Source organism: Eubalaena glacialis, chromosome 5 (assembly GCF_028564815.1).
Source record: "Eubalaena glacialis isolate mEubGla1 chromosome 5, mEubGla1.1.hap2.+ XY, whole genome shotgun sequence".
NCBI classification, from domain to species: domain Eukaryota; kingdom Metazoa; phylum Chordata; class Mammalia; order Artiodactyla; family Balaenidae; genus Eubalaena; species Eubalaena glacialis.
In genome coordinates, this window is record NC_083720.1 from 122,014,675 (window position 1) to 122,042,660 (window position 27,986).

The window sequence follows — 27,986 nt, forward strand, 5'->3', positions numbered from 1 at the left end:
ACACATGCCTCTCTGGACTGTAGTGCTGGATTATGTCATTAAAGAGTTCAGTTTCAATTTTAGGCTAATATGTAAATAGATCATTGTACTAAGGCAGCTGTTAAAGGGACCCCAGGATGAGTTATTTGTTTAGTTGGATGTGTTCAACAATAGCCTTTGTCCCTGAAAGAGCCAGAGCAAACAAATGATTGTAAAAGGGCACACTTGAAAACAATTACTTTTCACCCATTCCTTGACAGCTTTGGCTGTGAAACCACCCAAGGTAGAGAGAGCTTCTATGCCTCTGTGGCTACAAGTTAAGTTTTAGAAATGGGGGTATTTCATTTGGCTGCAGATTCAATTTGGCTAATGGGAATTAGATCCTTTTAGCATCTTGTATTTAGGAGCTGCAAAAATATTGCTAAGACAATATAACTTCCCAGATATTCGCAGTACTTATTTGTAACAGTAGTTAACCATCTCGTTACAGTACACAAAACTATTAAAATATACAAAGAAATGCAAATACAGAATAACTTAGAAGAATAATACCATGGCTAAAGAATTGAACTCAATTACATTCAATAGTTCATTACATATTAAAGAAAATGGGTTAGCCTGGAAACTGGACTTAATCGCACAGCTAAGCATGATCAATATTCTACCCAGTTTGCTACTATCTATTTGTCTATGAAGTTTCTTCACTTAGGAAAAAGCTACTCCTGTAGTTTCTTGAAAAGTTGCAGAAATCTTTCTGGGGAAAATTTTTTTTTTTCATGAACAAAAAAGGGCCCTTTCAAATAGCCATCATCTCTCCTGCACACACATTATGAAATAAGACCCTAACATATATTATAAGCCAGGAAGGCTTAGGGGGAAAAAAGGGAAACACTGAAGTTTATTATAAAATAACATGTTTTAAAAACTATTAAAACTTGAGAACTAACATGGGTCAAGAATGCATATGCATAACTATATCAAATCCCTGATTGGAACAATTTGAGTACTGTTGGTTTATAAACCACTCGTAATGGAACCAGCAAAGTCTAGTGTACCAAATTTAATTCAGACACGTTTTCCAAATGAGTAGGGGTTTGTTGGAGATTGGAAGCACATAAAACGGAAAGGAATGTGGATAGCTAACGTGGCAGAATGATTCCTAAAGAATGATTTCTTTAAAAAAATTTATATAACTTCTCTTAAGGGTTATAACTCCCCTCAGTCTCAGTGCCCCCCCACCCCCAGATCCCCACTACATTTAGTTAAGAAAAAGTTTTCACTCCTCCTGTACCTGGAAGAGTTCAGTATTGCAGGGGTCTTCGGATCATTGGTATATTCATAGCGTATATTGCACACGGGGAGGCTTAATGCCAAATATTTCGAATCCTTTCTCTCAATTTCCTGGTTCTGTCCGGCTCCTGGTAAAAACCCTGGAGCTGATGTGAATGTAGCGATTTTGTACTTTAATTCAATTACAACACAGGAGCTTAATGACATTGTTTGGAACAAAATGCTGGAATATCTGTTCCTTGAATCTCAGGCTACTGCTGCATGTGGTAAGAATAAAGAGAGAGTTACAGCTGAAAACCTGCAGCAAGACAGTTCTCACTCAGCTGGGAATAGAGGGAGTTGGACAAATGCTCCCTCAAAAGGCATGAACATTTGGACAGAGCTGGGGACTGAAAGAGAATGATGTTCTCTAGTTTCACCCATTAGTGAACCAACTAACAAACACAATGGTGTTGTTGTTATTCTTTTGCCATAAGCAACAGGACTCTGTGTGTGGGCAGCAGTTTAGTGGGGAGGAGGATAAGTCGACCCCTTTTTGTCCTATTGATTTTTTCCTATTTGCATGACTTGAGCAAATTAAATGATGCAATATGGCTTTTTGTTACAAAACAAAGTGAGAGATACCACCCAGACACATATGTTGATTCGTAGGAGCTGTTTACATGAGAATAGAGTGAAATCTACCGTGAACTGAGCATAAAAATTAGATTCAGCCTGGGTTTTTTTTTTTTTTTTTTTTTAATGCCTGGGCCAGCAAGACTGAAGCACAAGTTTTCCAAGAGTCTCTCAGACCTTGACAACTGCAGTGTTGTAACAGAGGAATTCTTAATTAAACCTAAAATGGGGGAAGCGAGGAGGGGGGGCAAAGACACCTGATTGTTTATTTCACGCGCAGGGATTGTTAATGACTGATCCCCGGAGTCTTTCCTTGGAATGCAGTAGAGAACACACATTACTGCAACCCAGGGCAAGAAAGTTGTTGCAAACTCAAATATAAGCATGTCTTTACACCCAACCAACACTCTTTTCATATTTGTTTAAACTTATTAACATCGGGAAAATGTAAATGCCATTACCCCTAAAACAAGTTTCTGGAGAAGATCTTCCTAGACAACTAACTACCATTGAAAACCCGAATTTATAATGTTACAAAACGTGACAGGAGGAGAATCGCCTCGGTTTTACGTGATAAACATGCCCCAGCAAAATCTTTCGCCAATTTTGGGGTTCTAAACTGGAGTACCAGGAGTTCCTTTTCGCTGTTTAACTACTGTAATGCAAGACACCCCCCCTCTGACGGGGCTGGGGATCATAAACCAACCGTGCTTCAACATCCTTTACGATTCAATCCTCTCTCTAACCGAGCACGTGGAGAAAACTGCACAAATCTTTTTACCCTAGAAAAATAAACCAGAAACCACAGCCACCTTCATTTACAGTTTTACCGCAACCAATGCCCGATTCGATCCAAAACACAGTTAATCGCGATTCTTATAAAATATTTACCCAGCCCAGAATGCGGGTACCACAGAAGCTTCTCTTTTCTGAGACAGGCAGATTTGCACAGCATCCCGACCGGGGACTCTTGGGGGCGGAGGGAGGTATCTGCGCACCCCAGAGGACCACACAAACGAATCACGCTAGCGCTTTAGGAAAGTTATCAAAAAGAACTCCCCACAGAAGTTTCGCCCCTCTTCCAGTCACCAGCATTGCCAGAGCCACAAGGCACCCCACCCAGCCAGTATGCCAATCTCGCAGCTGCGAGGCGGGTGCGTGCCTACCTTGCTATCCAGGCGCCCCAGCCCGGGGCTGTCACTCCGCAGGCAGCAGGACAGCCGAGGGTAGAAGCCACCGCACAGCATCTCTCCCCCACTCAGCAGCTCCAGCTGGGACATCATCCGCCTATCTCTCCTTTTCAGGCGCTTCGGAGGGTTCCCATTCAGGCACCTTCTCCTCCTCGCTCCGCTCCCTTCGCTTCTTTCCCCAAACTTAGCATCTCCTTCAAAGAAGCCCAGAGCCACGGCTAACAGCAGCAGCTTAAAAGAGAGCATCTTCAGCATCGCCTGCCCCGCGCGGCAGGGGCTGGGCGCGGGAGGATGGGGGGGGAAGGCCACTGCCCAGCAGGGGCACTAGGGCGCAGCTCCAGGAGGAGGCTGCGGGGCGGCAGGACACTCGAGAGGCAGAGAGAGGTGGCGGGGCCGAGAAGATGTAGAGCGATGCAACTTTGCAAAAAATAAAAGACGAGGCGATGGGCCCAATGCCTCAGGGGAGCCCGAGGACCGAGATAAAGTGCGGTTGACACCGTTTGCGGTGGTGCCAGTGTCAGTTGGGTGGGGGGCTTTCTGCTGCGGCTGAGGGCTGGGAGGAAGAGAAGGAGTTGGAAGAGGAGGAGGTAGAAGAGGAGGAGAAGACGGCCACAGAGGTTCACTTGTCCGTGTAACGGGAGTTGTTTAGGTGAGACAGTAGTAGCAGGAACAGAAACGGCGGCGGCGGCGGCGGGGCAGGCGGAGGCAGGGCCAGCGCTGGGCTCTAGATGATGCTGAGGTCTCCTCTGCCGGCGGCTGCAGCTTCTCACACAGCCTCTCATGTTTCGTTCCCTCTTTTCTTCTTCTTTTTAACTAGCGCGCGGGGAGGTGCTGCCACCGCGCGCCCCTTGACGTCACCGCTGCTCGCGCGCCCCCGCCCGGGTTGGGGGGAGAGGAGGGGGCGGCCCCGGCGGCCTCCGGGGTGCGGTGGGGAGGGGCCGCGGGCCGCGGCGGCGGGCGGAGGGGGAGGGTCCGGCGGAGTCCTGGGAGCCGGCCTGGAGGGCGCGGGATGCCGCGCGCCCGCTCGGCCGCGCCGTCCGGGTGGGGGCGTGCACGGCCCTGGTCCCCCGGCCGGCCCGCCTGGGACTGGGGCGCGGCCCGGTGGCTCCCCGTCCGCTCCTCGCTCCTCGCGCAGCCCCTCCGTACGACCCCGGGCGTGAGGCGGCCGAGCTGAGGCGCCGAGAAAAAGTGAGTAAGAGAGGGCTGCGGGAGGCGAGAAGAGGGGGGGGGGGCACCCTTCCAGGGCCTCCCCTGCCCCGGTCCCGGTCCGCGCCTCTCCCTGGAGGGAAGATGAACCGTGTGGGCTGGAGTTGGCGGGAGGGAGCTCACCGGCCCCTTTCCCTCCCCTGGCCCGCTTGGACTCCCCCAGACCCCGGTGTTTTCCAAAGTGAAGCTCGAGCCGGTAAAAATCTTCCTGGGGGTCTGATTGAGAGACGGGGGGAACAGCCCAGATGCTGCAAGCCGCTGAGTATGTGGAGGTGGTTTGAAGACTGTGCCGAGAAGATGTAGCCATCCTTGCCTAAGTCTTGCGCGCTCTTGGAGTGGCACAAGCGCGTGTGCGTGAGGTGGGGTGTCGGGGCCTCCTGGAAGGGTTGCTCTCGCCTGGGTCCTGGGCGGGCTGGCCCCGGACGCCCCGTTCGAGGGCCCCACCTGTGCCCTGGAACTTAGCCGGGCCCCGCTGGTGCCTCCCCGGGAACGCAGGAACGCAGGTTCCCCTGCCCCAGGTGGAGGAACGGAGAAGAAGCTAGCCTTGGAATCAGCATTCATTTTAGATGGGAAAAAAAAAAAAGTCCTAGGGAGATTTCCGTAGGGGTGTAAACACAGAGGCATCAGCTCCGGAGGAAGAATTAGTAGTGGGTTTGCAGGCGTCTATGAGCGGGATGCGCTACGTATCCCTGGTACCTAAATAAGTTAAATCGCTCCCGCCACCCCCGCTAGACAAAGTCTGCGTAAAGAAGGTGTTCCTAAGGTGATTTGTGCCTTATCAAGAGTGGTGACTTGGCATTGACTGGATCCCCGCAAGTTGGCATCAAGAGGAGTCTCTTTGGGATTGCATCACAAAATGTGCTTTCTGCACACTTGAGTATTTAACAGGGGAGCTGATTTTCTGGTAGATGGGTTCTGAAGAGGAGATAAGGCAGTTTTCTCATCTTGGCAATGGAGGAACGTTCACCATATTTGGATTTGCTTCACTCTTCAGGCACAGATTTCGCCAAGCTAATGTAAAAGTTGGTGACGGTGGGTGTGGATAGCTGATTAAACTAATTATTGTTAAAGTGGTCGCAGTGGCTAGATAAGGCTTCGGCCCCTTTCTCTTCCTGGGCCCGGATTTACTAGTGGAGCTAGGTTTTTCCCAAAAGAGGTGACAGATTAGAATAGCTGAGAAGAATCTGCTGAGATATTCAGTCCAGACCTGAGCTCATTCATTGGAGGGCCCCTATGACTTACTTAACGTTTCTCCCAGGGGCTGTGGGTATACACAAGACTTCTGTATGCTTGTGATCACAAATGCTTCTTCTGATCCCACAGACTGCTTTATCTGACATTCTTCCTGCTTTGAAGACTTTTTAATATAAAGAAAATCATAGAGCTATAAAGACGTTAAGACTTTAAAGTCTCATTTAATAAACAAATCTATAAATGAATCCCATCGAGATTATATCACTTGTACAATCTCATCTAATTAGGTAGTTTAAAAACCAGGGACCCAATCTAGGTTGCTTTCCACTATCTAAAGCTTTATTCCCAAACACCAGTTTTATGCTGTTTCTCCAAAATAAAAAAATCCTTTAAAAATTCTATTTCAGTGCTATGAGCTCCCACCCCAAGTGATGAATTCATCTTAGTTTTGGAACAGGCCTTCCTTATGGTTCGTACTTAAAGACTAAGGACGTTTAAAAGTAAATTAATTTTGGTTTTAAAAAATTATGCAGATGTTATAAACTGTGACCCTAAGTTAAAGATACAGAGTTTATGAACGATTACTGAAATGAGACAGACTTGTTCCTTCTTGATCCATGGGAGCTAGAATTGATCCCATCTGCTCTTAGTCACGACAGTCCATAAATCGGGTCACTGATGAGTTAGCTGCATTTATTTTCAGTGCCACTGATAGAATTTCCAAATAGTCACTAAGCAGTGTTATACAAGTGAACTAACTTCTGATTCGTTTTTTGCAGAGGGAAATTGCAAAGCTCATCTACAGCCAGATCACAGCATATTTTTTTTTAGGAATCAAGAATCAACATTGGGCTATTTCCTAAGATTAAACCATGAAAGCCCACTTGGAGGCTGCATGGCCATCTGTGCACTTGAACCTGAAAAATGGACTTTTGCAATCGGGGAGATCTCCTTCAGCTAAATCATCAGAAGTGGTGGAAGAAAAGACCCCTACCCGACCAACCTCCTCCAGACAAATTAAATCAGTCTAGCAAGGAATGGAGCTGTACAAGGGTGGCCAGAACACCATCTTCTGCTTGCATCATCACTGAGCCGTCCCTCTAGGACTGCCACCTACATGCCGGTTGCACCCAGTGCAAGGCATCCAGCTGCATCAGGGAATGGGAGCTGAAGTCCTGCTCCACTCACCAAGCCGAGTTTATTGGTGCATGGCCGTGTCTGCCCAGATGATGTGGCTCGTTTTTCTAATTTGCACCAATGCCCCCTGTATGGGCTAGTGGCATGTCTGACCACCCCACTCCCATATCCCAGTCCTACCTAGGATTCTATTTCTTACCTGGGATGGATTCAAGATTTTCATGAACAAGTTAGGTTTCTTGCAAAAGATGAAATATTTGACCCAAATTGAAATTAATTTCATAGGTAAAGCTCAAAATATTACCATAGGTGTGAATTACGTATGTATTTATATACGCATGTATAAACAGTCATGTAGATATACATGTCTGTGTATCAGAAGTTAGCAAAACTTAAATTTGGTAAATGTTTAAAATAAAACTATTTTGGGTATTCAAATCGGTTTTATATATGGATTTCTGGACTTCACAGAAATATGTGCTATTTAATTCTATTTCAACAAACCTATATTAAGCACCAGCCACTGTGCTAAGTGATGTGTACCCAGTAATGAAAAGTAGTACAAACACCCTGCCTCTAGGTCGCTAATAATCTAGTAAGGAAGACAATCTAGAAAGGTCACAAGTAAACTTATGATTGAATGATTATGGTAAAGGCTATGAAAGAAATGCTAAGATGGAGAATAACAAGGCACATCGATTTCAGATTAAGTGACTGGAAAAAGCCTCTCTGTGAAAATGACATTTCAGCTGGGACCCAAGGATGCGCTGGAAGGAGTGTATGAAGTGACTCCTCCCTGCCATTTAAAGTACAGAAAAAAGAATGAAATCATGCCATGTGCAGCAACAGGGATGGACCTAGAGATGATCATACTAAGTGAAGTAAGTCAGACAGAGAGAAAGATAAATATCATACGATATCACTTATATGTGGAATCTAGAAAATAATACAAATGAACTTATTTACAAAACAGAAATAGACTCACAGACATAGAAAACAAATTTATAGTTATCAAAGGGGAAAAGGGGGGAGGGATAAATTAGGAATTTGGGATTAACAGATACACACTACTATATATGAAATAGATAAACAACAAGAACCTACTATATAGCACAGGGAGCTATATTCAATATCCTGTAATAACCTCTAATGGAAAATAATATGAAAAAGAATATACATATATACACATATGTATTTATGTATAACTGAATCACTTTGCTGTACACCCAAACCTAACACAACACTGTAAATCAACTATACTTCAATTAAAAAAATTAAAGTACAGAAACAATTGAATTCAGAATAGAATATGATACATTTAAGGGAAAGCATTAAGGGATAAAGTAGATAACTAAGAAAGGAAGAGGCTACAGGCCAAACTCATAGGGTAGTTTATAGACTCTAGGAAATTAATGAAGTTATATTCATGCATTTGTCATTTCCTTTTGCAAGTACCCTATCCTCACTGATCTTTGTCTCTTTCTTTAAATCCTGGCTTTTCACTCAACTTCTAGGGATTTTAGTTCGAATGGCATTTCAGCCATTGATTCTCATCTAATCAGCACTTATTTTCTTTGTTTGTTTTCATTTGTGCATTGTTAACGGGAATTGAGGTTTTTTCATCCGTGGGAGTTGAATATCCATGCAATTGTAAACTCCATGCGGGCAGGAATTGCATTTCCTTCTTGGTTACTCCAGCACAATCTCGACAACCTCGTTCAGTCTCATGGTATAGTGCCGACCTCTCGATAAATGCTGCTGACTGTCCAATCCTGTTTGAATTAATACTTTTTAAAGGTTTTAAATAGAGGAAACATTTGCATTATAAAAATTTTTAATTGTTAAACAGAAGACACACTTAAAGTGCACTCTCACCAAGGAATTTCAGGAGACATTGTTACCGAAGTGTGAGTCCACCAAGGAAAGGGCAGCCAATAAAGCTAAAGAATAAATACACATCCTTTAAAAACTAAAGACTGCTTACAGTTAAGGTACGCTGATGACAATGGTAGGGCTGCTTGTAGGGGTTTTCCTATAGTTATTCAGTCTTTCTTTCAAAAGTTGGCACCTGCTGGGTGCCAGATCCTGTTCTGGGTGCTGGGGACACATCAGAGATCAAAATTTCTTTCATGGAGCTCGTGTTCCAGTGGAGAGACAGATAACAAGTAGCTACAGAGTATGCCAGAAGATGATGAGTGCTGTAGAGAAAGGGGGTCATGGGGAAAGAGTGCAGGGGTTGAGAGAAATAGTAATTTTATATATAGTTGGCCCTCCGTATCTGCAGGTTCTGCATCCGGGGATTCCACTAATTGCCATTGAAAATATTTTTAAGAAATTCCAGAAAGTTCCAAAAAGCAAAACTTGAAGTTGCCATGCTGGCAACTATTTATATAGCATTTACATTATACTGAGTATTATAAGTAATCGAGATGATTTAAAGTCTGTGGGAGGATGTGCATGGGTTATATGCAAATACTATGCCATTTTGTATAAAGGACTTGAGAATCTATGGATTTTGGTATCCAGGCATCCTGGAACCAATCCCCTGTGGATACCAGGGGCGACTGTACATTGTCAGGAAAGGAGTCTCCTGAGGTACGGGCAGAGACTGGGGCATAGATACTTGGACAGAGGCTTGAAGCAGTGAGCCTCTGTTCACTTACATAAATGCATACGAATGTCTGTAAGCACAGGGAACAGCAAGTCAAAGGCCATAAAGCAAGCATGCTTGGTATGTTTAAGGATTAGCAGAGAGACCAATGCAGCTGGAGCAGAGTGGGTGACGGAGGAAATGACAAGAAATGAGGGCAGACAAGTAGCCGGCGTCCCGCATTGCATAGGATTTTATAAACTATGTTACAGACTTTGGCTTTTCCTCTGAATGAAATGGTTATCACTCTGGGGTCTTGTCAGAAATAAATTCTATTTATTAATTAATTATTAAATAAATAGTAGCTATTTCCTATTTCCACAGAGCAAATTAAACATAAGGAATTAGTTAAATGGGTGTTGGGAAACTGAAAAAGGGAAAAAAGATTATTGAAGTAAAATAGCGACTGCAGGAAGCAGCTCCCATCCCTGGGAATTGGGGAACAAGCAGAGTCAGGGTTACCAAAACCTAGAAGCTGACTAAAGAGCCCTGGTGGAACTGTGGAGATGCAGTCGTTGCCCAGCTGGTGTGGATACCTCCCAGATGGTGACATGAAGTTGATTATGGGCGTGCTGGGAGAAAACAAGGCTGGAACCAACTGCCACTGACAGGATGCATTAGTTTCCTAGGGCTGCCATAGCAAAGTACCACAAACTAGGGGCCTTAAAGCAACAGAAATGTTTTCTCTCACAGTTCTGGCAGCCAGAAGTCTGAAATCAAAGCATGGGCAGGGTTGGCTTCTTCTGAGGGAGAATCTGTTCTGGGCTTCTCTCCTAGTTCTGGTAAGCTCGGGAGTTCTTTTCTTGGTTTGTAGATGGCGTTCTCCCTGTGTCTTCACATCATATTCCCTCCAAGCATGTCTGTCTCTGCGTCCATATTTTTTAAGGACACCAGTCATGTTGGATTAAGGTCTACTTCTTAACTCACGCAACTGCCAACACCTTATTTTCAGTTAAGGCCACATTCAGAGGTACTGGGGGTTAGGACTTTAACATCTATTAGGGGGACACAATTTAATTCATAACACAAGATAAAGGGTCATCGCTGGGGTGATACAGACAGGAATGGCAAGGAAGGAGGAAGGAACAAGTCCCTTCTCTCATCATTTTGCCTTCCAGCCTCCCTCCTGTGCCTTGTCTTAAGTCAGGCTGCCAATAAACAGAGCTCAAGGCAGAGATCCTTGGCCGAGTAATTTATTGAAAGAGTACTCTTAGGGAAGGAGAGTGAGGGGAGCAGGATAAGGCAAGAGAACAAAGCTAAGTAAGGATGTAAGCTGGAGACTACCTTCAGTCTCATCCCACAGGGGCCTCTACAGCATGAATTGCACCACAGAATTGGTCCCAACTTGAGGCAACGGTGAGGTGGGGTGGAATGATTTTTTTAAACCCATGTATCGGTTATTATTTGCAGGTTGCCCCCTAGGGAGACATAAGCCCCCAGGTAGACAGGTCCCATTCTGCCAAGAACAATGCTCTGGAGAAGCGGCAGCTGTGAACTCTAGTAGCCTATGTTTTTCAAGGAATTTGTCCATTTCATCCGTTGACATGAAGTTGTTCATGATATTGCCTTGTTATCCTTTCAGTCTATAGAATCTGTAGTATTGTTACTTCTCTTATTCCTAATATTGACAGTTTGTGTCTTCTATCTTATTTCCTGATCAATGTGGCTGTAGGTTTATCAATTTTATTGGTTTTCTCAAAGAACCAGTTCTTGGTTTCATTAATTTTCTCAACTGTTTTTCTGTTTTTTATTTAGTTGATTTCCCTTCTGATCTTTATTGCTTACTCTTTTCTGCTTACTTTCGGTTTAATTTGCTCTGATTTAGCCAGTTTCTTACAATGGAGCCCAAGGTCATTAATTTGGGACCTTCCTCTTTTTCTAATGTAGGCATTTAGCAATATACATTTCCCCTATAGTGCTGCTTTTAGCCACATCCCACAAAATCTGAAACGTTGTGATTTCAATTTCATTCAGTTCAAAGTACTTTCTAATTTCCCCTTTGAGTTCTTCTTGACCAACAGGTTATTTAGAAGTGTCCAGTTACTTGGGGATTTTTTTTTTAATATGTTAATCCACTGATTTCCTTATTTATTTATTTATTTATTTATTTATTTTTTTGGCTGTGTTGGGTCTTCGTTTCTGTGCGAGGGCTTTCTCTAGTTGCGGCAAGCGGGGGCCACCCTTCATCGCGGGGGGATTTTTTAAAAGCCTTTCTGTTGTTGATTCTAATTCAGTTCCATTGTAGTCAGAGAGCATACTCTCTTAACATTTTTTGAGAGATTTTTATGGGTAGGAAAATGGTCTATCTTGGTAAACATTCTGTGTACAATTTTGCTGTTGTTGGGTGGAGTGTTCTATAAATGTTGATTAGGTTGATTTGTTAGATAGTGTTGTTCAGTCTTCCATCTTTACTGAGTTTCAGTCACTTGTTCTATCAGTTATTGAGAGAGGAATAAATATTGACAGTTCTGAATGTATTAGGGATTTTCCTGTTTCTTCTTGCCGTTCTTTCAGTCTTTGTTTCCCTTTCATTTTGAAGCTCTGTTAACTGAGCACATAAGCATTTATTAACATAACATAAATTATTGGAGTATAATTGCTTTACACTGTTGTGTTAGTTTCTGCTGTATAGCAAAGTGAATCAGATATACATATACTTATATCCCCATATCACTTCCCTCTTGTGTCTCCCTCCCATCCTCCCTATCCCACCCCTCTAGGTGGTCACAAAGCACCAAGCTAATCTCCCTGTGCTATGAGGCTGCTTCCCACTAGCTATCTATTTTACATTTGGTGGTGTATATATGTCAATGCCACTCTCTCACTTTGTCCCAGCTTACCCTTCCCCCTCCCCGAGTCTTCAAGTCCATTCTCTACATCTGCATCTTTATTCCTGTCCTTCCCCTAGGTTCTTCAGAACCATTTTTTTTAATTTATTTTTTTAGATTCCATATATATGTGTTAGCATACAGTATTTGTTTTTCTCTTCCTGACTTACTTCACGTTGTATGACAGACACTATGTCCATCCACCTCACTACAAATAACTCAATTTCATTTCTTTTTATGGCTGAGTAATATTCCATTGTATATATATGCCACATCTTCTTTATCCATTCATCCGTTGATGGACACTTAGGTTGCTTCCATGTCCTGGCTATTATAAATAGTGCTGCAATGAACATTGTGGTACATGCTTCTTTTGGAATTATGGTTTTCTCAAGGTATATGCCCAGTAGTGGGATTGCTGGGTCATATGGTAGTTCTATTTTTAGTTTTTTAAGGAACCTCCATGCTGTTCTCCATGGTGGCTGTATCAATTTACATTCCCACCAACAGTGCAAGAGGGTTGCCTTTTCTCCACACCCTCTCCAGCATTTATTGTTTGTAGATTTTTTGATGATGGCCAATCTGACCGGTGTGAGGTGATACCTCATTGTAGTTTTCATTTGCCTTCCTCTAATGATTAGTGATGTTGAGCATCCTTTCATGTGTTTGTTGGCAATCTGGATATCTTCTTTGGAGAAATGTCTATTTAGATCTTCTGCCCATATTTAGATTGGGTTGTTTGTTATTTTGATACTGAGCTGCATGAGCTGCTTGAATATTTTGGAGACTAATCCTTTGTCAGTTGCTTTGTTTGCAAATATTTTCTCCCATTCTGAGCGTTGTCTTTTCATCTTGTTTATGGTTTCCTTTGCTGTGCAAAACATTTTAAGTTTCATTAGGAGCCATTAGTTTATTTTTGGTTTTATTTTCATTTCTCTAGGATGTGGGTCAAGAAGGATCTTGCTGTGATTTGTCATAGAGTGTTCCGCCTATGTTTTCCTCTAAGAGTTTTATAGTGTCTGGCCTTACATTTAGGTCTTTAATCCATTTTGAGTTTATTTTTGTATACGGTGTTAGGGAGTGCTCAAATTTCATTCTTTTACATGTAGCTGTCCAGTTTACACAGCACCACTTATTGAAGAGGCTGTCTTTTCTCCTTTGTATATTCTTGCCTCCTTTATCAAAGATAAGGTGACCATATGTGGGTGGGTTTATCTCTGGGCATTCTATCCTATTCTATTGATCTATATTTCTGTTTTTCTACAAGTGCCATTCTGTCTTGATTACTGTAGCTTTGTAGTATAGTCTGAAGTCAGGGAGCCTGATTCCTCCAGCTCTGTTTTTTGTTCTCAGGATTGCTTTGGCTATTTGGGGTCTTTTGTGTTTCCATACAAATTGTGAAATTTTCTGTTCTAGTTCTGTGAAAAATGCCACTGGTAGTTTGATAGGGATTGCATTGACTCTGTAGATTACTTTGGGTAGTATAGTCATTTTCACAATGTTGATTCTTCCAATGCAAGAACATGGTATATCTCTCCATCTGTTTGTATCATCTTTGATTTCTTTCATCAGTGTCTTATAATTTTCTGCATACATGTCTTTTGTCTCCTTAGGTAGGTTTATTCCTAGGTATTTTATTCTTTTTGTTGCATTGGTAAATGGGAATGTTTCCTTAATTTCTCTTTCAGATTTTTCATCATTAGTGTATAGGAATGCAAGATTTCTGTGCATTAATTTTGTACCCTACAACTTTACCAAATTCATTGTTTAGCTCTTGTAGTTTTCTGGTTGCATCTTTAGGATTCTCTATGTATAGTACCATGTCATCTGCAAACAGTGACAGCTTTACTTCTTCTTTTCCAATTTGGATTCCTTTTATTTCTTTTTCATCTCTGACTGCTGTGGCTAAAAGTTCCAAAACTATGTTGAATAATAGTGGTGAGAGTGGGCAACCTTTTCTGGTTCCTGATGTTAGTGGAAATGGTTTCAGGTTTTCACCTTGAGAATGATGTTGGCTGTGGGTTTGTCATATATGGCCTTTATTTTGTTGAGGTAAGTCCCATCTATGCCTACTTTCTGGAGAGTTTTTATCATAAATGGGTGTTGAATTTTGTCAAAAGCTTTTTCTGTATCTATTGAGATGATCATATGGTTTTTATCCTTCTATTTGTTAATATGGTGTATCACATTGATTGACCTGCATATATTGAAGAATCCTTGCCTTCCTGGCATAAACCCCACTTGATCATGGTGTATGATCCTTTAAATACGCTGTTGGATTCTGTTTGCTAGTATTTTGTGAGGATTTTTGCATCTATGTTCATCAGTGATATTGGTCTGCAGTTGTTTTTCTTTGTGATACCTTTGTCTGGTATTGGTATCAGGGTGGTGGTGGCCTCGTAGAATGAGTTTGAGAATGTTCCTCCTTTGGCTACATTTTGGAAGAGTTTGAGAAGGATAGGTGTTAGCTCTTCTCTAAACGTTTGATAGAATTTGCCTTTGAAGCCATCTGGTCCTGGGCTTTTGTTTATTGGAAGTTTTTTAATCACAGTTTCCATTTCAGTGCTTGTGATTGGTCTGTTTATATTTTCTATTTCTTCCTGGTTCAGTCTCAGAAGGTTGTGCTTTTCTAAGAATTTGTCCATTTCTTCCAGGTTGTCAATTTTTTTGGCATGTAGTTGCTTGTAGTAATCTCTCATGATCCTTTGTATTTCTGCAGTGTCATTGTTATTTCTCCTTTTTTGTTTCTAATTCTGTTGATCTGAGTCTTCTCCGTTTTTTTTCTTAATGAGTCTGGCTAATGGTTTATCAATTTTGTTTATCTTCTCAAAGAACCAGCTGTTAGTTTTATTGATCTTTGCTATCATTTCCTTCATTTCTTTTTCATTTATTTCTGATCTGATCTTTATGATTTCTTTCCTTCTGCTAACTTTGGGGTTTTTTTGTCCTTCTTTCTCTAATTGCTTTAGGTGTAATGTTAGGTTGTTTATTTGAGATGTTTCTTGTTTCTTGAGGTTGGATTGTATTGCTATAAACTTCCCTCTTAGAACTGCTTTTGCTGCATCCCATAGGTTTTGGGCAGTCGTGTTTTCATTGTCATTTGTTTCTAGATATTTTTTGATTTCCTCTTTGATTTCTTCAGTGACCTCTTGGTTATTTAGCAGCGTATTGTTTAGCCTCCATGTGTTTGTATTTTTTACAGTTTTTTTCCTGTAATTAATATCTAGTCTCATAGTGCTGTGGTCGGAAAGATACTTGATACAATTTTAATTTTCTTAAATTTATCAAGGCTTGATTTGTGACCCAAGATATGATCTATCCTGGAGAATGTTCCATGAGCACTGAGAAGAAAATGTATTCTGTTGTTTTTAGATAGAATGTCCTATAAATATCAATTAAGTCCATCTTGTTTAATGTGTCTTTTAAAGCTTATGTTTCCTTATTTATTTTCATTTTGGATGATCTGTCCATTGGTGAAAGTGGGATGTTAAAGTCCCCTACTATGATTGTGTTACTGTCAATTTCCCCTTTTATGGTTGTTAGCCATATGTATTGAGGTGCTCCTATGTTGGGTGCATAAATATTTACAATTGTTATATCTTCTTCTTGGATTGATCTCTTGATCATTATGTAGTGTCCTTCTTTGTCTTTTGTAATAGTCTTTATTTTAAATTCTATTTTGTCTGATATGAGAATTGCTACTCCAGCTTTCTTTTGATTTCCACTTGCATGGAATATCTTTTTCAATCCCCATTTTCAGTCTGTATTTGACCCTAGGTCTGAAGTGGGTCTCTTGTAGACAGCATATATACGTGTCTTGTTTTTGTATCCATTCAGCTAGTCTATGTGTTTTGGTTGGAGCACTTCATCCATTTACATTTAAGGTAATTATCGATATGTATATTCCTGTTACCGTTCCTTAATTGTTTTGGGGTTTTTTTTTGTAGGTCTTTTCCTTCTCTTGTGTTTACTGCCTAGAGAAGTTCCTTTAGCATTTGTTGTAAAGCTGGTTTGGTGGTGCTGAACTCTCTTAGCTTTTGCTTGTCTGTAAAGGTTTTAATTTCTCCATCAAATCTGAATGAGATCCTTGCTGGGTAGAGTAATCTTGGTTGTAGGTTTTTCCCTTTCATCACTTTAAATATGTCCTGCCACTCCCTTCTGGCTTGAAGACTTCATGCTGAAAGAACAGCTGTTAACCTTATGGGGATTTCCTTGTATGTTATTTGTTGCTTTTTCCTTGTTCCTTTTAATATTTTTTCTTTGTATTTAATTTTTGATAGTTTGATTACTATGTGTCTTGGCATGTTTCTCCTTGGATTTATCCTGTATGGGATTCTCTGTGCTTCCTGGAGTTGACTATTTCCTTTCCCATATTAGGGAAGTTTTCAACTATAATCTCTTCAAATATTTTCTCAGTCCCTTTCTTTTTCTCTTCTTCTTCTGAGATCCCTATAATTTGAATGTTGGTGCGTTGAATGTTGTCCCAGGGGTCTCTGAGACTGTCCTCAATTCTTTTCATTCTTTTTTCTTTGTTCTGCTCTGTGGTAGTTATTTCCACTATTTTATCTTCCAGGTCACTTATCCGTTCTTCTGTCTCAATTATTCTGCTATTGATTCCTTCTAGAGAATTTTAAATTTCCTTTATTGTGTTGTTCATCATTGTTTGTTTGCTCTTTAGTTCTTCTAAGTCCTTGTTAAACATTTCTTGTATTTGCTCCAATTCTTTTTCCAAGATTTTAGATATCTTTACTATCATTACTCTGAATTCTTTTTCAGATAGACTGTATATTTTCTGTTCATTTGTTTGGTCTGGTGGGTTTTTACCTTGCTCCTTCACCTGCTGCATATTTCTCTGTCTTCTCATTTTGCTTAACTTACTGTGTATGGGGTCTCCTTTTTCTAGGCCGCAGGTTCGTAGTTCCTATTGTTTTTGGTGTCTGCCCCCAGTGGGTAAAGTTGTTTCAGTGGGTTGTGCAGGCTTCCTGGTGGAGGGAACTGTTTCCTGTTTTCTGGTGGATGAGGCTGGCTCTTGTCTTTCTGGTGGGCAGGACCGCATCCAGTGCTGTGTTTTGGGGTGTCTGTGAACTTATTATTATTTTAAGCAGCCTCTCTGCTAATGGGTGGGGTTGTTTTCCTGTCTTGCTTGTTTGGCATGCAGTGTCCACACTGGAGCTTGCTGGTCATTGAGTGGAGTTGGGTCTTAGCATTGAGATGGAGATCTCTGGGCGAGCTCTCGCCAGTTGATATTATGTGGGTCCTGGAGGTCTCTGGTGGTCCAATGTACTGAACTTGGCTCTCCCACATCAGAGGCTTAGGCCTGACACCTGGCCAGAGCACCAAGACCCTGTCAGCCACATGGCTGCACTGTTCATAGGAATGCAATTCAGTGCAGCCACTACTGAAAACAGTATGGAGGGTTCTGAGCCATTTCTTGGGAGTGTGTTTGTAATGAACAGCTGTGGGGAGAGAGGTAATGTTTCCCCTTCAGACAAACAGGAAGCTTGCTATCCTCTCATTTTAAAAGCAGTGGAGTCCTCAAACTCAGTGTTCCTTAGGGTAATACAACCAAGTACATGCATAGCACCCAACTGAATCCCTCTGAGTCGTCCCAGTGGGAACTCCAGATTTCTATTTGGTATGATTTTTCTTCTGACTGAAGAACATGTGTTAACAGTTCTTGTAGTCTTGTAGTAAGCTTCTGAGTGTGATGATTCAGCTTTGATATGTCTGACAAAATCTTTTTTTTGCCTTTGTTTTAGAGAGACATTTTTTCTGGGTATAGAATTTTAGGTTGACAGGGTTGCTGCTGTTGTTGTTTCCCTAATACTTTAAAGATGTTGCTCTACTGCCTTAACTGTATTTTTCTGAAGAGAACTTGGTCTCATTTGTATTTTGTTTCTTTGTGTATAATGTGCCTTATTTCTCTGATTGTCACATTTTCCCTTTATCAGTGGGTATACGTCTTTTAATTCTATTATGCTTTGGTATAATTTTCTTCATGTTTCTTGTGCTTGGGGTTTGTTGAGCTTCTTGGATTTGTAGGTTTACAGATTCATCAAATTTGGAACATTTCTGGCCATTATGTCTTCAATATTTCCTCTCCCCACCTCCTTTGGTGACTCTAATTACATATCTTATCTATTAAACAACTAGAAAGTTTCCCACAGCCCACTGAAGCTCTCTTAATTTTTTTCTTTTTTAGTCTTTATTTTCTCTGTATTTTATTTTAGTTTCTATACCATCAAGTTCACTAATCTTTAATTCTGCAGTGTCTAATCTGCTCTCTGTTATCTCAGGTATTTTCTATTTCAAGCATTGCACTTTTCATCTTGAAAAGTTTGATTTGGGTCTTTTTAAAATCTTTCAAGTCTGTACCTTACATTCTTGAACATATGGAAGATAGTTACCATAACTGTTTTAATGTCCTAATCTGACAATTCTACCATCCATGCTGATTCTGGAACTGTGTTTGTTCATTGATTTTTTTGCCTTATTATGGCTTATATTATCCTATTTCTTTGATAATATAAGCAAATATAATTTGCTTATATTATCCTATTATCCTATTTCTTTATGGCTTATATTATCCTATTTCTTTGTAATTAAAGATTAAAATCTTTAATTTTTTAATTAAATTCCAAACCTCGTGATTTTTACTTTGTTAGATGCTTAATATTACATTCTTATAAATATTCTTGAACTTTGCTCTGAAGTTTGGTTAAATCACTTGGTAACAGTTTGATCTTTTCAAGCCTCCTGTTAAACTTTGTTAGGTGAAACCAGAACCACCTTTAATCTAAGACTAATTTCTTCCACTATGGAGGTAATACCATTGTAAATACTCTGCCTGATTTTCCTTGAATTATGATGTTTTCCCTCTGGCTGTTTGGAACATGAACTATTACTGGACCTGTCTGAGCTCTGAGTATCTGCTCCTTTCAAGTGGTTCTTTCCCTTTCCTCAGATAATTTCTCCACAGGCCTATGCTACTAAATATGAAAACTTGAGGGGGTATTGCCTGTGAATCTCCATAGCTCTTTCTCTGTACAGCTGTCTTTTCCCCAGGACTCTGCTTTTTTAACTCCAGCTCTTGGCCTCACTAGACTCCATGTGTCTCTCCTCGATTCAAGGTTACTGCCTGGTTCTGTTTGGATTCCCTTTCTTTGCAGTGCAGCCTGGAAAATATGTCTGGGCAGTAAGCTGGGACTGTCATGGGGCTCACCTTGTTTGTTTTCCCTCTCTCTGGGACCAGTGTCCTCTGCTTACTGAGTTGATGTGCAATGCCTGAAAACTTTGTCTAGTTTTTTTGTCAGCTTTGTTAAAATAATATTTTGTTAAATATTTTTGTTAAAATATTAACTGTTTAGTTGTTTCAGGAAGGGTAGTCTAAATGGTCCCTCTTACTCCATCTTCGCTAGAAGCTGAAGTCTTATCTTTTGTTTTTTTTGGTGATATTTTGGATAACCAATTCAATTTCTTTAAAATTTTAGGATATAACCTATTCTTGGTGACTGTTTTTATTTCTTTTCAGTTTCTTCTTGTCAGCCAGTCATCATGTTGTTCTGCCTCCTTGGACCTACTGCTTCATATAATCTACACCCTCACAAAGTAGTTGGCAGGGTTTTTTCCGTTTTTGCCCTTCATTATGAGTAGTGATCCCAATGAATTCTATTCACATTTCCTTTTGTTATATCAAGCCCTTTCTGTCCACCCGCTTTTGTTTCTAGAGCTGTACTCAGGCCTTCTTCCCTCCTCTGCATTACTCTGGGGAACCCTGACTCTCAGAATGTTTTCCTTCTCCTGCTCGGACAGCAACAGTTACTTCTTTTGTTTATGCTAGACAGTGTGTTAAATTTATTTGGAAAACACACAAAAAACCCTTCTTCTACTTTTTTTTTTTTTGCCTAGAGGGTAACACCTGGCTGCCATGTATTCTGAATATATGGATGGGGCAATTGGCAGCAGGCTTTCAATAACTGCTCCTGTTTTCAGCCCTGTGTGGTACCCTGCTGCTTATCACACCTGGCATCCTGAGTCTATCACCCTCCCACCTCTGAAAGGCAGGATGGCTCCCTCCTTAGCAGTAGCCCCTCCATATTTCTTCTGGGCTGTGCCTTTTCCTGGCTTGCTTTATTGAGCTGCACTCTTCCACTCACTTTCCACCCTCTAGAACTGTGTTGAAACAGTTCATCCATTGATAAACTCCCTCTTGTTCTTTTCACTGCTCTGTGCTTACCCCTCTTCTTTCAACTGGTGTATTCTTCTTTTAATGAGATCTGAGGAATGAGAGGAGATAAATTCATATGCTCAGTTTGTAATCTTGATCTGACACCAGTTGCTATTTAGTTACTAAAGCCAAGGATTATTTTTTTTCTAGAATTTACATTTAATTTTTTAATTCACACTGTTGACCAATTCCTTTTCCTGAAACCATGTCTTTCCTTGTTTCAGTAACTCCAATCTCTACTGATTTTTCTCTTATTTCTCTGGATATTACTCCTCTGTCTTCACTTTCTCTCTACATCTCTTTACATGTTTTTATATCCCGGATTTATATCCTTGAGCTTCTTCTCTGCTTACTGTACCTATTGAACATTTGCACATGATTATCTACCTGTATCTCAAACTCAGCACACCCCAAACCAAACTTGCCATCTTCACTCTGGTATCTGCTCCTCCACCGACCTGTACCTCCTTGATGAACAGAACTTCTGTGCCTCTAACCACCAAGACAGAAATTTAGACACCATCTCTCCTCCTTTTTCAGATTCAATTGGCCATCATGCCTTGCCTGTAACATCTCCTAAATAGTGTTCAGATTTACTCACTTCTTTCTATTCTCTCAACTATTGCTTCTTTTATTCCTATTATTTTTAATTTTTATTATAGAAAAATTTAAACACAGTAAAATGTACCTGCCACTCAGGGTCAGCAATTACCAACATTTGGCTAATTTTGTTTTATCATCCCCCTGCCCCCCATTTTCTCCTCCGTTATTTTAAAACACATTCCAGATGTCATATCATTTCATCTGTAAAAATTTCAGTGTGTCTTTCTAAAAGGAAAAGATATTTGAAAACATAGGCACAAAATCTTTATCATCATAAAATAATAATTCCTTAAAATATATTCATATATCCAGTAGGTATTTATGTTTCCTTGTTGTCTCATAACTTTTTGTTTTTACAGTAGATTGGTTCAGATCTGGAACTAAGCAGGAACCACATGATGTATTTGGTTGCTATGATGTAACTGAGTCTCCTTTAGTTTAGAGGTTCCTCCTCCCTTTTTGTTTTCCCTTCCCTTTTATTTATTGACTAAATCAGGTCATTTGTCCTGTAGAATCTCCCACATTGTGTATTTTTCTGGTTACGTCCTCATGGTGTCATTAAAGACGCTTCTCTATTTCTGTATTTTCTGGAAACTCATATTTAGATCTAGAAGCGTCATTAGAATTTTTGTAAAAATCGGGATTCCCTGGCAGTCCAGTGGTTAGGACTATGTGCTTTCACTGCCGGGGCCCTGGTTCAACCCCTAGTCGGAGAATTAAGATCCCACAAGCTGTGCAGTGTGGCAGAAAAAACAAAACAAAAAAAGAATTTTTGTAAGAAAGATCCATAGATGGCTCCTATGTCATCATATCAGGGGGCATATAATGTATAATGTATGGTTGTTTCTCTTTTTGTAATGATATGATTTTTCAGTGGCTTAGTGTGTTATTATTCTAATCCATCCATTTAAAAAAATCCCTATAACCTCTCACTTAGTGGTTTTAACAGCTATTGACTATTGCCTAGGTCTGTTATTATTAGGGACCTATATTTCTTACCAGCTTTACTGCAACAACTTCTTAAGATTGCCACTATAATTTTTTCCCCTAACTTGACCCCATTATGCACACGGCCACCAAATGGATTTTTGCATACCACAAATCATTTCATATGATTTCCCTGCATAAAATTCTTCAGTGGATTCTTAGTGAATTCAGAACAAAATCCAAATTCTATAGCAAAGATATACGTGAGTCTTTATCATTTGGTCCCTGCTTACCTGCTGTTATTTGCTTTATATTTATAAATGCTTGAAACTTTCTAAAATAGAATTCTTCTTGAGGTAGACAAAGTTACAAGATGTTGGTTTAACACATGGGAAATGAGGGATGAGATGCTGCACTGCTGATATACAGGCAGATGGCAGGATTATTTTCACAACAGAAAATAAGCTTTGAAGAACCAGAGCATCTTAATATTTCACAATATATGTAAATCAAATCATTATTCTGTATACCTTAAACTTATAAAGTGCTGTCTGTCAATTATCTCTCAATAAAGCCGGGAAAAATGCTTATAAATAAAGAAAAAAAAAAACAAAACCCGGGTCTTTGACCACATCAACAATGGTAACGTGGCATCTCAAGGCTGTGCCCAAGGGTGTTGACTTTAGGGCAAGAAACCCAGGGAAGGGATATAGGAGGAGGGGGCAATGGCTTTTGGAAGAAAGAATAGTTATATTTTTTCCCAGCTTTACTGAGGTAAAAATTAACAAAAATTCTGTATGTATTAAGGTGTACCACGTGATGGTTCCATATACATAATAGTTGCACTATGAAATGATTACCATGATCAAGTTAATTAACACATTCATCACCTCACATAGTTGCCGGTTTTTGCCTTTTTTTTTTTTTTTTTTTGGTGTGGTGAGCAAAGTTACATTTTAAAATGTATTGTTTATAAATTTGCTAGAAAAGTATATTGTTTGCCTCGGTTGTGTTACCATTTCAAGCTTCCTTCCCATGATATTTCTCTTCAAGTTATTATGTAGATGTAGATAACTATGATTTAATTAATTAACTCATGAAATCGAAGTATAATTTTATAATGAATTTTTTATCCTCATCTACATGTTTTATTTAGGTTCATGTTTAATAAAAATTTCCCAAGAAATATATATTGTAACATCATAATGTTTACTCATCATGATAAATTTACTAGCATCCATACATTTATTCTCTACATCTGTGTCTCCATTTCTGCTTTGTAAATAAGATCATCTATACCAATTTTTTCAGATTCCACATATATGTGTTAATATACGATACTTATTTTTCTCTTTCTGACTTACTTCACTCTGTATGACAGTCCTTAGTTCCATCCACGTCTCTACAAATGACCGAATTTAATTCCTTTTTATGGCTGAGTAATATTCCATTGTATACATGTACCACATCTTCTTTATCCATTCCTCTGTTGATAGACATTTAGGTTGTTTCCATGTCCTGGGTATTGTAAATAGTGCTGCAATGAACATTGGGGTGCATGTGTCTTTTTGAATTATGGTTTTCTCTGGGCATATGCCCAGTAATGGGATTGCTGGGTCATATGGTAGTTCTATTTTTAGTTTTTTAAGGAACCTCCATACTGTTCTCCATAGTGGCTGTATCAATTTACATTCCCACCAACAGTGCAAAGGGTTCCCTTTTCTCCATGCCGTCTCCAGCTTTTGTTGTTTGTAGATTTTGTGATGGTGGCCATTCTGACCTGTGTGAGGTGATATCTCATTGTAGTTTTAATATGCATTTCTCTAATAATTAGATATGTTGAGCATTTTTTCATGTATTTGTTGGCCATCCGTATGTCTTCTTTGGAGAAATGTCTATTTAGGTCTTCCGCCCATTTATTGATTGGGTTGTTTGATTTTTTGATATTGAGCTACATGAGCAGTCTGTATATTTTGGAGATTAATCCTTTGTCAGTTGCTTCATTTGCAAATATTTTCTCCCATTCTGAGGGTTGTCTTTTCATCTTGTTTATGGTTTGCTTTGCTGTGCAAAAGCTTTTAAGTTTCATTAGGTCCCATTTGTTTATTTTTGTTTTTATTCTCATTACTCTAGGAGGAGGGTCAAAAAAGATCTTGCTGCGATTTGTGTCAAAGTGTGTTCTGATATGTATATATATATATGTATAGCTGATTCACTTTGCTGTAGAGTAGAAACTAACACAACATTGTAAAGCAACCATACTCCAATAAAAATTTAAAAACAAATAAATATAAAGCAACAACAACAACAGAAAAAAAATCCGATATCAAACATTCAAGGAAGAAATAATATCAATTCTACACAAACTTTTCCAGAACACAGGAGTATGAACACTTCTTGATTCATTTTATGAAGTCAGAATTACCCTTTTTTTAAACAAAATCAAAGACATTACAAGAAAAGAAAACTATAGGCTGATATTTCTCATGAACATAGATGCAAAAATCCTCAACAACATATCAAATTAAATTCAACAACTTATAAAAATATTATGATATCAAATTGAGTGGGATTTATCCTGGGAATGCAAGCCTGGTTCAACATTCAAAATCAGTGTTATCAATATATCAGTAAACTAAAGAGAAAATCCATATGATTGCATTTATACAGAAGAGGTATTTGACAAAATTCAACATCCATTTGTGTTAAAACCCCTGATGAACTAGGAATAATTTATTGTTTTCAACCCAATAGAGAATCAACCAAGAGAATAGGGCTAACATAATATTTAATTGTGAAAGACTGAATTCTTTCCATCTAAGGTTAGGAAAGAGGAAAGTATGCTTACTCTCACCATCACTCTTATTTAACATCATACTGGAGGTCCTAATTAGTGCAATAAGGCAAATGAAGAAGGAAGTAAATAATAAACAAATACCATACAGAATGGAGAGAAAGGAATAGACCTCTATCTATTCACAGATGACATTACTGTCTATGAAGAATCTACAAAGAATCAACAATAAGGTGTTAGAACTAAAATGTGAGTTTAGCAAGGCACCGGATGCAAAGTCAAAATACAAAAATCAGCTGCATTGGTACATATTAATAATGAACAATTTGAAATTGAACTGAAAACCTAGAAGAGTTTATCTAATGACTGGCCACTCATTAATTTAGTAAAGTTAACTTATTTTTCTTTGTACATGAAGTCATTAAGAAGTTTGGTCAGGATTTGGCAGGAATTTTCATAGCCTCCCAAAGAAAATCACTTATTCATTGGGTTGGGCTTCTCATGTTTCAACATACCCTTAGTCTTATTTCAAATCTCTGATGACACAGTGACAACTCAACCGTTGTTATATGTGACACAGATTGACAGGAACTATTATTTTCAACAATAGATCTGAAACAGCTTTGGTTGAATTCAAATAAATTGTGGACAGAAAAGACTTGTGTTCTGCATCATGGCATCTCATCACCCCAAAGCATACGTTTAATAAGTTATGAGGAAGGGACATAAAATGAAAGATTTCCTGAACAAGACTGTTGAAGGTGACAGTTAAAGAGAAATTTAGATTTTTTGGAACCCAACATGCCACTATGCATTTCATTAAAACTGTCTGTCTTTCTGAATTTCTTATAGGGTGAACCTATTATGCAAGTAAAATATAGATGTGGTCTGGATATGGTTCAACTTTTGTTTACTTTTAACTTAAATGTTAAATTTTCTTTAAATCGCTGACTTGAAACATGGCGAGTTCCTGTCTCTTTATATAGATTTTTCAGCCTATGTTTTGCAAAGTGCGTTAAAAAAAATTTACTAGCATCTTATACAAAACATTTTAATTTTTAAAAAACAAATTAAAATATACATATGACTTTTTAAATGAAACAATACAGGAAGGCTAATAAGAACGCAAACCCTTCCACCCATACTTCCTGTTCTAATTTCCTCTTTTCAGAGGCAACAATGTTTAACCCTTTGGGGTTTCAATTCCTCTTATGATTATAATTAATTTGAATTCTATTCCATTTATATTTAATTTATTCATAATTCATTATAATATTTGGCTAAATATAATTCTTTATAAAACAACTTTTAAAGACTACATCTTAATTATACCTTATTCCTTATACTTTACACTTTATATTTACTTATTCAATTCAACTGAGTAAAATTTTATTGCTAGATATAAATTCCCTAAATGTAGTAGCATCAATTAGCAGGTGGCATGTACGTGAGTTTCCTTACAGATAGTTGGCCTTTGCTAAATATCTGCAATTGGTCCTTAATCATGTCTGACTCATAAATAGAATGATAGAATCATGTCTGAATCAGATGGATTCTATCTGCAACGTTCCCTGCACCAGCCACAGTTACAGGGGCTATGACCGGCCACTATTGCCTAGCCTCTTTTATGCGGCCAGCCCCACAACTCACATGTGTCCCTGAGTCTCCAAGACTCTGCTGATGCACCATTGAATATCCCTGACACTGATTTGCAATCTGCATAATGACTGGAGTTGGTGTCAGTGAGAGGGACTGAACTGGGATGGAGATCCCTTGGGCCCTTGCAGTAGGAGTCACTCTTGTAGAATTCTCATGAAGGCGGGGAGGTGTGTCTCATGAAATTGAGTCTTGTCAATTCAGATTTATTTTGAAAAAATAGTCTTATTTAGTGGTAGTGACTTAAACTGTTATTTTTATAGTCCATGCTAGTTTTTTTTCTTTAGTAATTCTCAATTTCTTATAATACTTGAATCAGTTGCAGTGGTGTAATTTGCTAATACATTTTCCTTCGATGGAATTGGAAGGGTGAGCTAATGGGACCAGAGGGTGTGCAGGAATGGTACCTAATTATAAAATAATGGAAAACAGTCTGCATAATGAAATTACCTCATAAACAGAACGATCACAACCGAGATGATTCAGTAATTAATGATTACATCAAGTAAATTAACTCGTTTGTATCTCAACCCTACATAAATGATGTGAGAAAGTATAATACCTTAACTATGTAAACAATTAATAAATATGGAAGACATTATAAATTCACAGACTTGAAAGCCCACACAGCTATAGAATTAATTACTTTTGTGTGCGTTAGGTGTTTTGGAAACTAAGCATTAATTTTCTGGCTTTGACTCAAATCAAGACCACCCTGTAGGAAAGTTTAATTCCTCAGTGAGTACCTATTTATCATTTAGCGGAATGTTTGGCAACTAAGCCACCAAAACAACATATGCAAATGAATGTTTACTAATGATTGAATGAAAACATGCTCTATTTCTGAATGTGCTTAATTCAAGAGTAATGTAAAAATACAAAGACTTTTTTACTCAAAACAAGCTACCTTAATTAAGATGCAGAATTAATCTTCAAAGATACTAAGCTGTTTACAATTTTGGCAATTTGACAATCTGGCAAACATTTCTTTGAAAATGTGAGCGACAAGTACAATATGAGTCTAGTTAGATCAAACCTAAATATATGATTATTTAAACATTTTCAAATAAACATTTAAAACTTTATTTATCTTATAAATAATTGTCCTGGAGAAAGTGTTACGTTACAAAACCTTTACCGTGTAATTTAAAATGTGAATTTGCAGTAGTCTTGTGGTTATTTGGTCTGGAAGGGGACAGATATTTGTGAAAGAATGTTCTGACAGACTAAAATAAAACCTTAGCATTTAAATTTTAGGACCAAAGAAATCATTACATCTAAAACGACAATATATCTGATTTGATAGAACGTGATATAGTTAAAAAATTATTTGTGTGGTGTGGTTTGAGACTACAAATTCTTCCTTATTCAAAAATCCATGAACTGCATGTATCATTTTATTTTCAAAATGGATGGTTTACTTGTAAAGAAATTCTTCAGTTCTTTATTAGAAATACATCTAAGTTTTATGTCTTGCCCAAGGGCATGAAATTCTGCAAACATTTTCATTTATTAATAGTTGTGAACACCTGGGCATTTATAGACATTACTGATATTTTTACATGTATAAATTTAGAATAAATGTTGGATATAAGAGAAGGATTTTTAACTTTAAAATCTATTTGTATTTCATAAGACCATAGGTGCCACAAGAGTCAATGTTTTGCTGTTCTGGTTTGTTTACCTTAAA

General features: G+C 39.0%; 1 protein-coding gene across 2 annotated transcripts in view; it reads right to left on the reverse strand.

The window, feature by feature from the left end:
• Nucleotides 1-3,360, reverse strand: part of HHIP (hedgehog interacting protein) — an 87,307-nt gene extending 83,947 nt beyond the window's left edge. For both annotated transcript variants that reach the window (XM_061191633.1, XM_061191632.1), the window contains exon 1: nt 3,051-3,360. In XM_061191633.1, coding sequence (XP_061047616.1) covers nt 3,051-3,329 — 279 coding nt within the window. In that variant the 5' untranslated portion in view covers nt 3,330-3,360. The remainder of the gene's footprint in view (nt 1-3,050) is intronic.
• Between the last annotated feature and the right edge of the window lie 24,626 nt (nt 3,361-27,986).